The following is a 10814-nucleotide window of genomic DNA, read 5'->3' as shown; positions in this document are numbered from 1 at the left end:
CTGCAAGGTACAGAGACATCGAACTCAGACTGAAGAAGCAGCCGGTGGGACCGGGGATGCCTCGACTATACTAGTTATCCTACCAGTGGGACCGGGGTGCATGTTGACCGCCTCCTGTCCATCCATGCACAGCACAGGGTCAGGGGCAGGACAAACTCCCCGGTGATGCCAGGAAGCTCCCGCGCTGGATCAGGTCAGGTATAAACACGCGCGTGAATAGCTTCGGCTCCAACTAATAATAATCAAATCGAAGGAAGCAGCAGCCCATGCCAAGTCGAAGCTACTAATCTAGCAGTAGCAGCAATATGTGAGGGAGTCAAGGTCAAGGCATATGAAGTACCACCCAATCATCATCACCAACTTCGCAGCCATGGCTTCCATATATACAGCGGCCTCTGCTCCTCCTGGAGCCTGAACACATGCAGAGCTGGGCAGAGCCGAAGCCTAGCTACCTACCAACCCAGAGGCAGGCGAGGAGGCAGCTCCAAGCAGGAGCTAGCTGTTCGTGCCTTGTAGATAGGACAGTGCAAGAGCAAGAATCAAAGCCGTGCTGATTGATTGGTTGATTAGTGGTAGGTGGCCGAGGCAGCTGGGATAACCAGCCATGGACCGAGAGGTGCACCGGATGGCGAGCCTCCGGCGGGAGGGCTCGCTGTGGCGGCGCGGCGACGACGTGTTCTCGCGGTCTTCGTCGCGGTTCCAGGACGAGGAGGACGACGAGGAGGCGCTGCGGTGGGCGGCGCTGGAGCGGCTGCCCACGTACGACCGCGTGCGGAGGGGGATCCTGGCGCTAGACGAGGGCGGCGAGAAGGTGGAGGTGGACGTGGGGCGGCTCGGCGCGCACGAGTCCAGGGCGCTGATCGAGCGGCTCGTCCGCGCGGCCGACGACGACCACGAGCGGTTCCTGCTCAAGCTGAAGGAGCGCATGGACCGGGTGGGCATCGACTACCCGACCATCGAGGTGCGGTTCGAGAACCTGGAGGTGGAGGCGGAGGTGCACGTCGGCAACCGCGGCCTCCCCACCATCGTCAACTCCGTCACCAACACCATCGAGGTGAGCAACTGAGCTAGAGTTCTTCTTACTCGGTAGTAGCATGCATGAACGGTAGGTGAGCGACCTTTTTCTTTCCGGCTGGTTGGGTCCGGTACTCCGGTCAAATGGTCCCGATCGGGCAACGGCAGGCAGCTCGATCAATTCGCCCCGTGGGAATGAAGGTGACAGGATATTGTAGTATAACTATATCGGTGGCAGGTAGTTTAACACGCGACCTTGGCCTCGACGCTACCAAACACGCGTTCTACCATTCTTCCAACATTTAGACTGCTGCTTTCTATTTTTATTTTATTAGTTCGGGACATATATCGCTTTGACATTCTTCTTCAGTTCATTTTTCTAAAGGCAACTCTTTTCTAAATGCCTTTTTTTTCTTTTTTTTATGAGGACGCTGAATTTTGTTTTCTTTTTTTTTTGAGAGGAAGGCTGAATTTTCTTTTAGAAAAGAGAAGAGAAAGAACGCATGTAGTGGAGCCCAACAAAAGCGCAAACTTTTACTAGCAGCGACGGACCAGGTCCACAGAAGCGTTTTCACCTAACAAACCAACCCACACCGCTGAGAAAGGGGAAATAAAAAATTAAAAAAAAACCGCCAACACCCTCTCCCGCCACCCGCTTGCCACCAACCGCGCATGGCCGCCGCCGGTAGCCGCACCGCCCGCACGGTCGTTCCCTGCCTCTCACCACCGCAGCATCTCCATCCATTCTACGGTTTCGCCATACAAATGACGTGCGCTCACCGCGCCGCGGCCCCGTGGCTCTGCGACATTCCGTCGAGCATTTGGCGCGCGCGCTCAAGTACCTGTAACTTCCTCGCTTCGTTGCCGCGACTGCGTGATTCCTCACTGAAGCGGCCAATTTATCTGTTTATGTACGCTAACGTGTGCTAAAATGGCTTCCTTGTTGGTGTTTTCCTTTTTGCCCCTAGGCCATGGGGAACGCGCTCCACATCATCCCCAGCCGGAAGCAGCCCATGACCGTCCTCCATGACGTCAGCGGGATCATCAAGCCACGGAGGTAACACCATCACCTGGATGTTGATGCAGTGCTCTAGGCATGTCTGGTAGTAATGGAGTCTTCTGCGTGTCATACGACTCGCGGCGCTAACCATCCATGTTCTTGTTCTTGTTATTTTCTCTTTAGGATGGCTTTGCTGCTGGGACCTCCTGGGTCAGGAAAGACCACCTTGCTTCTGGCGTTAGCCGGGAAGCTCGACAAAGAACTCAAGGTTTCGGGGAAGGTCACCTACAATGGCCATGGGATGAGTGAGTTTGTCCCACAAAGGACCGCTGCGTACATCAGCCAGCACGATCTCCACATTGGGGAGATGACCGTGAGGGAGACCTTGGCCTTCTCGGCACGGTGCCAAGGTGTTGGTACTAGATATGGTATGCCACAGAATGTTGCCTTGTTTGAGACCGATAAATGGGGGTATGTCATGTCATCTGTGGAATAAGTACTGAGCTTTGTTGTTTTATTTGTTCTAGAAATGTTGACTGAGTTGGCGAGAAGGGAAAAGGCAGCGAACATCAAGCCTGATCATGACATTGATGTTTATATGAAGGTGAGGGCATCATATATTACGAACAATTTATGCTTATTAGGACTATTTATGCGAGTATTTGGCAGGAACATTTCAGGAGAACTTGTCATGTATATTATGATTGTTCATTTGCAAGTAGGTCACTGACTAACAGTCATTTATCTATTTCGCTCCTGTAGGCCTCAGCTATGGGAGGGCAAGAATCCAGTATTGTCACAGATTACATACTGAAGGTACAGTCTGCTAGCTGTGGATCTAACTGTAGCACAGCAAGGATGATTTTTCTATGGGTATTTGCTTATTGATCAGCTGGTTCAGCTCTCATGCCTGTTGCTTGGCTCTAAACCTGCAGATATTAGGATTGGAGATTTGTGCTGACACAGTGGTAGGAAATGAGATGTTGAGGGGTATATCTGGTGGACAAAGAAAGCGTGTGACAACAGGTGAAATGCTTGTTGGTCCAGCACGAGCTCTATTCATGGATGAGATATCCACTGGACTGGACAGCTCAACCACATACCAGATTGTGAACTCCCTTAGGCAGACCATCCACATCCTTGGCGGAACTGCTGTCATCTCCTTGCTGCAGCCAGCGCCTGAAACATACAACTTGTTTGATGACATTATACTCCTCTCCGACGGGCAGGTTGTGTACCAGGGCCCCCGTGAACATGTGCTCGAGTTCTTTGAGTTCATGGGCTTCAAATGTCCCTCCAGAAAGGGTGTTGCTGATTTCTTGCAGGAAGTATGTTCATCATCTATAAATTCCTGTCATTATTGGTCCTGATATTCAAAGATGAATTGCACTGATATATCTTACTATATTGAAAAGGTTACATCAAGGAAAGACCAGGGGCAGTATTGGTACAGGCAGGACAGGCCATACCGTTTTGTGCCTGTAAAGAAATTTGCAGATGCATTCCGCACCTTCCATGTGGGCCGGTCCATACAAAATGAACTTTCAGAGCCATTTGATAGGGCCAGGAGCCACCCTGCTGCTCTAGCTACTTCAAAGTTTGGTGTCAGAAGGATGGAGTTGCTCAAAGCTACAATTGATCGAGAACTTCTACTCATGAAGAGGAACGCATTTATGTACATTTTTAAGGCTGTTAACGTAAGTTCATATCTTTGCTATGTTTATTTTAATTATCAAGATAAAGGTTAGATGGCATCAATCTGAATTTCTCCATCATTGTTGCAGCTAACTCTTATGGCATTTATCGTGATGACCACATTTTTCCGAACCAGTATGCACCGTGATTTTACTTATGGAGGGATCTACATGGGGGCACTCTACTTTGCCCTTGACACAATCATGTTCAATGGTTTCGCAGAGCTTGCCATGACTGTCATGAAACTGCCTGTTTTCTTCAAGCAGAGGGATCTTCTCTTCTTCCCTGCATGGGCCTACACCATACCATCGTGGATTCTTCAGATCCCTATCACATTTTTTGAAGTCGGAGTTTATGTATTCACCACATACTATGTCATTGGATTCGATCCCAGTGTGAGCAGGTAAGCTGCACTAAAACACATGTCTTCATGTCTGAAGAATCCAATTCATGCTTCTTTCATCTATCCTTTAGGCGACACTTAATTTGTTTTTTTAGCGTGGAAGTAATTAAATTGAATGTTAGATGATAAATCAATTTGTTCTATGAAGTCTGAACGATTGTTTGTGATCAGGTTCTTCAAGCAGTATCTGCTGCTCCTTGCACTCAATCAGATGTCATCTGCACTATTCCGCTTCATTGCTGGAATCGGAAGAGATATGGTCGTGTCTCACACCTTTGGGCCCATATCGCTGTTGGCCTTCACAGCACTGGGTGGCTTTATCCTTGCAAGACGTAAGTAACTGGATTGGTAAAGATAACATAATAAAAGCCGCTATCTTTACGTGACAGTAATGATCTTAAATGCTGTTTTGCCTATATATTTATCTTGATCTACTTCCTCTTTTCCAGCTGATGTGAAGAAATGGTGGATTTGGGGTTACTGGATCTCTCCGCTCTCATATGCACAGAATGCAATTTCAACAAATGAATTTCTGGGGCACAGTTGGAACAAAGTAAATACCCTGATCTGGACTAGCAATAGAACTAACACTACTTGGAAAATAGAAAAACTAACATGCGTTTGCTTGTTACAGATTCTTCCTGGACAAAATGAGACCATAGGAGTTCAGGTTCTTAAATCTCGTGGCATCTTTACTGACGCTAAGTGGTATTGGATTGGGCTTGGTGCCTTGATCGGATACACGCTCCTGTTCAACCTGCTCTACACTGTAGCTCTTTCAGTTTTGAATCGTAAGTATCTTATATTTACTAATTGGAAGCTCCTTTTGGTGCCTCCACGTTAATCCTAAGAATTTCTAAAAATTCTCATAAAAAAGCAAAACATCCAACCGTCGAATTAATTGATTGACTAACTGTAACCATAGATTAACAACCAGACGAAACAACATAGAAAATTAAAAAATAAATCATAGAGTCCAGCCCCAAAACTACTTCTTACCTTACCTTTTCTTCATTTTTTGTTGTAGATATCATTTATCCAACAAGATTACGTTAACAAACTCCAACTTAGTTACGTTAGCAATCAACACATTTTTTCAAATCAATTATAATCAAATATTACAAAATTAAAACAACAGAACGCAAACATATTACGGATTATCACACAAAAATAATATCAAAAAATTTATAATGTATTTAAAAAAATAATATGAGATACAGTGATGACATTAAAAATAATAATAATTGCAAAAAAATCAAGAAACAAATAAAAATCAATTTGCATAACACATAAAATGAAAATTATAAATTAGACCTATTCACAAATAATAAACATGATTCCAATATTAAAAAATATATATTTATATTTTACATTCTAATATTTAAATATAAATAGTTGATGTATCTTAGCATACAACTATTATTAATACAAATATCTACAATTCAACCGTAAGCTAAATTTCTAGCCTGTGCAGTCGCACAGGTTGATGCGCTAGTATTTATAAGACTTATTTACATTTATAACTCTGAGAATGAGCAAATCAATCATTTGCGTGTTACAATATAATAACTGTAGCTACTTGCCTTTTTTTGGCAGCATTCTCTGACTCTCACGGATCAATGTCCGAAGAGGCATTGAAAGAAAAGCAAGCCAACTTAACTGGTGAAGTCATAGAGGGTCATAAGGAAACGAAATCTAGGAGGCAGGAACTGGAGTTGTCCCACAGTGTTGGCCACAACTCTGTGACTAGCAGTGAGGATTCTGGTCAAAGCAGGAAGGGGATGGTACTCCCATTTCCATCATTGTCCCTTACCTTCAACAATGTAAAATACTCAGTGGACATGCCGGAGGTAATTCTCATTTTCATGAACAGCGAATACATAAATTTTTTAATGTAACCAAGATTGCTTATCCTATCATGTTGTTTTACATGCAGGCAATGAAAGAACAAGGAGTAACAGAAGACCGGCTGTTGCTTTTGAAGGGTGTTAGTGGTTCTTTCAGGCCAGGAGTACTTACTGCATTGATGGGTGTTAGTGGTGCCGGAAAGACCACTCTGATGGATGTATTAGCAGGCAGAAAAACTGGAGGCTATATCGAGGGAGATATCACTATCTCAGGCTATCCAAAGAAGCAAGAGACCTTTGCACGTATATCAGGATACTGTGAGCAAAATGATATTCATTCTCCACACGTAACAGTATATGAATCACTCCTATTTTCTGCATGGCTGCGGCTTCCTTCAGATGTTGATTTGGAAACAAGAAAGGTTAGTTACGAATATAAGCAAATAATAAGGTCTTGAATTCTTTTACTCAACTTATTTGAGATCTTATCTACTCAACTTTGTGATAACAGATGTTCATCGAGGAGGTCATGAATCTTGTAGAGCTCACATCATTGAGGGGTGCACTTGTTGGGCTTCCTGGAGTGAATGGCTTGTCAACTGAGCAACGCAAGAGGCTAACTATTGCTGTGGAGCTTGTTGCTAACCCTTCGATCATTTTTATGGATGAGCCAACCTCTGGTCTTGATGCTCGGGCAGCTGCAATTGTGATGAGGACTGTAAGGAACACTGTCAACACTGGCAGGACTGTTGTCTGCACCATTCACCAGCCAAGCATTGACATATTTGAAGCATTTGATGAGGTGAGTGATTATTTTTATTCTATTAGTTAATTTTACTTAGCCTTATTACATAAGGTCATATATTGACTATGTAGTTGTCATTTATGTGTGAATTACAGCTTTTCTTAATGAAGAGAGGAGGAGAAGAGATATATGTTGGTCCAGTGGGCCAGAATTCCTCAAAATTGATTGAATACTTTGAGGTGAGAAGAAAATTAAAAGTAACTGTTATCACTGCATGTTGTAACACTTATTGCCTTTCCTGCTAAATCATATCAAATGGAAATCCTTTTGTTTATTTGTTCAGGAAATTGAAGGCATCAGTAAGATAAAGGATGGATATAACCCAGCAACGTGGATGTTGGAAGTGACCTCTAGTGCCCAGGAGGAGATGCTCGGGATTGATTTCAGTGAAATCTACAGGCAATCAGAATTATATCAGTAAGCCTCCCTGCTCTTCTGATCTCCCTGCCATTCTGATGCACAGCACTACAGCAGAGGACAGGTGTCTTCGAATGATAAAATCTAATTGGTTTTCGTTTTTGCGATTTCAGAAGGAACAAGGAACTCATAGAGGAGCTAAGCACACCACCTCCTGGCTCTTCTGATCTCCACTTCCCTACGCAGTACTCTAGATCGTTTGTTACCCAATGCCTAGCTTGCTTGTGGAAGCAGAACTGGTCCTATTGGAGGAACCCATCCTACACGGCAGTGAGATTACTCTTCACCATGGTCATTGCGTTACTGTTTGGAACCATGTTCTGGGACCTTGGACGAAAAACGTACATCTTCTATCTTTTATTCTCTCTGCTTCTATCTATCAGGAACAGTAGCTATTTGTGTAGTATGTATTCTAACGCCTTACACTTGTCCTGGTGTAGTAATAGAAAACAGGATCTATTCAATGCCATGGGATCAATGTATGCTGCAGTTCTTTACATTGGAGTGCAGAACTCTGGTTCTGTTCAACCAGTGGTGGTGGTGGAGCGAACAGTCTTTTACCGAGAAAGAGCAGCTGGCATGTATTCAGCTTTCCCCTACGCATTTGGACAGGTAATTTGTCTTACACGCTTGCCCCCTGAAGTCTAACTTAGATATGCAGTTGAACAGAAAGGGCAGTTGAGCACAGATATTCGTTAACATTGTCAAGTCCTTTTGGCCCAAGAACCTAACAGTTTCGCTTTGTCCTTTCGTAGGTTGCGATTGAAGTTCCGTACATCCTAGTTCAGACTTTGATATATGGTGTGCTAGTCTATTCAATGATTGGATTTGAGTGGACTGCTGCCAAGTTCTTGTGGTACTTGTTCTTCATGTACTTCACACTGCTATATTTCACATTCTACGGGATGATGGCAGTGGGCTTGACACCAAATGAAAGCATAGCTGCTATCATCTCAGCAGCATTCTACAACGTATGGAACCTCTTCTCAGGATATCTGATCCCTCGACCTGTAAGTTATCATCCTGTTGGTTTTGCGTTCCCTTTTTAAATTACTGACTGCTTTTAGCACCCAAGCCCGCACCATTTTTCATACGACTTACACTTAAAAACTTTTTCTTCAGAAAATCCCTGTCTGGTGGAGGTGGTACAGCTGGATCTGCCCAGTTGCATGGACGCTTTACGGATTGGTTGCCTCCCAGTTTGGTGACATCACACATAAACTCGAGGACTCGGAGACAGACCAGACCGTGGCGCAGTTCATCACGTCGTACTTTGGCTTCCACCACGACTTCCTGTGGGTCGTCGCCGTGGTGCACGTCGCCTGCGCCGTGATCTTCGCGTTCCTGTTCAGTTTTGCCATCATGAAGTTCAACTTCCAAAAGAGATGAGGAAGAGATTGCCGTTCTTTTGCATTCGTTTATTGGCAGAGGATGCACAGCTGCTGCTATGTGTAACATCCACTGCGAATCTATTAGACTAAGTAGCTATCCTGTAATGATATAGAGATTTATTTTGTACTTCAAGCATGTAGAAATATTAGAAGAGGCTAACAAGCCTTGTCAAAAGAGTCGAGCCTCATGCCTCTGGCCAGCTCTAGCTGATACTTGTCTGAGGCGCAGAGTGCTTCTCGGAGAATGTAAGCCATGTCAAGTAACGATGTTGATCCGACGAATCAATTGAACCAAAAATTTTGTTCGTCAAGTCCCTTTGCAGCACCCTACGGAATGAGAAACTAAATTGAAATATGACTTAATTTATATATGATGAGTGATTAATAAGGTTGATAATTTAATTTGATGATTTTGGGATTGCATGAGAACGTTTATGTATTGTAATTATGATTATGACTAATTAAAGTTGTAGAAAAAATAGAGTTAGTATTTTTGTCTCTGAGTATAGGAAAATTTGCCTCACCGGATAATTTGACGTTCAGAAAAGTGAACTCATCGGATGGTCCGATGCTCAGATGATTTCACGCTGAAATATTTCAGTGCAGAAGCAAGATTTTAAGTGTACAATGGATGGTCTGGTGATAGGAAGCTGGGCATACCGGACTAATTTTTCCAGAGAGGTTGCAAAGCATGTCTAGTGAGGATGTATAAGTCGGATGGTCTGACGAATAGATCTGTGAACGCCGGAGAATCACCAGAGCAATTATTTCAGAGAGGTTGCAAAGTGGCTTGACTAGTGGGTTGCATTCACCGGATGATCCGGTGTTGAAAAGTTTGCAATACCGGATCATCCGACGTTCACGATTTTTCTGAGATGAGCTTTTCGACTGAAGATTTTGATTTTGACTAATCTATAATATAGTTGGAGATATGTGTTTACTTGTCTTATGATGTGCAGGTGATGGATGCAACTTGGCAGTCGACGGTGGGATGATCGAAGCTAAGCGAGGTGCTTGGTGCCAGACGATCAAAGAGGTCGGGCGAAGTCAAGGTTGATCCTAGTTGTATACATGGAGAGCAGCCAAAGCATGGAAAGACAGATGAAGAGTATGTGTTGACAAAGTAAAGCGAAAGGGATGCCGATGCAAGTGACAAGACGGCCCGAGTGTCAAGACCGGTTCAAGAAACAAACAAATATCATCTATGTGCTGAGCCTAGGAATCAATCCCAACATATAGTAACTTCATTGATGATAATCATTACAATATCCATGCTTAATTGAATTAACTATCTTACAAAATTGACCTTCAAGGGTCGAAGAACCAAATAAATTACAGCGGAACTAAATGAACTACAAAAACTCTAATCCTTTACGACTCTACCACATGCATCATCGACGTAGAAAACATCTTAGAACGATCCACCTTTAGCGTACTCTTTGATACCTTCTCTAACTGAGTGTTTGAGGATAGCAAGAGTGAGCACTTGTCGTACTCAGCAAGTTGTGAAGGAATAGTATGCATATGAAGGATTGACAAGGATAAGGCTATATGACTCACTTGCATAAATCAACATGTAAGTAAAAATATTTGAAAAGCAAATATAATTAAGTGAATAACCAACCACCTCAAGATCTCCATCCATCTTGACTTAACCCACTAAGCAACACCTCAACCAAAGTTCTATCCACTAGGGTTGAACCCTCAATCATAGTTTCCACCACTATGATTGACCACCCTCAACTATGATTCCCACCATCACAGTCGACCTGACAAACCAAAACATCTAGTTATAATCATGGTAGGTTTTCAGTGCCGTTCATGACCGAGCACAACTGAATATTCAGTTTTAACTTTGCAAAGGTTGTACTTTACTCACAAGACGTATCATCCCGTTTTGGAGCATCAGTTGGCTGATGAATAACTCTTACACACTACCGAGGTGTGCGCTAGGAATCCACTACAAAGCCTTTACAATGTCCCCTCTCAGCACATGTCTACCCGCTAAGGTTTCACTGCCGCATGATTTCACCTCAACAACGGAAGCCCCCTCTTACGCCTTTCGGATCCTAAGACATCGTCTATTCACCGCTCTTCTGCCTGGTCTATACTATGCTGAGAGTAAGCAAATTACTTGGCAAGGCTCGTCCCATTCTAGGCTTGTGGTTGTACTATAAATACAGAAATATCACCCCACGAACCGGTCCTTAGATTTGAGCAAGACTACCACTTTCCAAACCAT

At 43.9% G+C, this 10814-nt stretch overlaps 1 protein-coding gene across 1 annotated transcript; it reads left to right on the top strand.

The window, feature by feature from the left end:
* Positions 1 to 230: 230 nt before the first annotated feature.
* LOC133906926 (ABC transporter G family member 37) lies at positions 231 to 8883 on the top strand. The gene is made up of 20 exons (XM_062348891.1): positions 231 to 1054; positions 1983 to 2071; positions 2198 to 2442; positions 2542 to 2618; positions 2777 to 2830; positions 2950 to 3342; positions 3430 to 3711; positions 3799 to 4112; positions 4284 to 4444; positions 4562 to 4665; positions 4747 to 4903; positions 5709 to 5962; positions 6049 to 6381; positions 6471 to 6761; positions 6860 to 6943; positions 7048 to 7181; positions 7295 to 7522; positions 7622 to 7793; positions 7937 to 8191; positions 8304 to 8883. The coding sequence occupies exons 1-20, from the start codon at positions 605 to 607 to the stop codon at positions 8568 to 8570; spliced, it is 4344 nt and encodes a 1447-aa protein (XP_062204875.1). The 5' UTR covers positions 231 to 604; the 3' UTR covers positions 8571 to 8883.
* The last annotated feature ends 1931 nt before the right edge of the window (positions 8884 to 10814 follow it).

Source organism: Phragmites australis, chromosome 2 (assembly GCF_958298935.1).
Source record: "Phragmites australis chromosome 2, lpPhrAust1.1, whole genome shotgun sequence".
Classification (NCBI taxonomy): Eukaryota; Viridiplantae; Streptophyta; class Magnoliopsida; order Poales; family Poaceae; genus Phragmites; species Phragmites australis.
The sequence above is the reverse complement of the archived record's forward strand: the minus strand, read 5'-3'. Positions and strand labels throughout refer to the sequence as shown.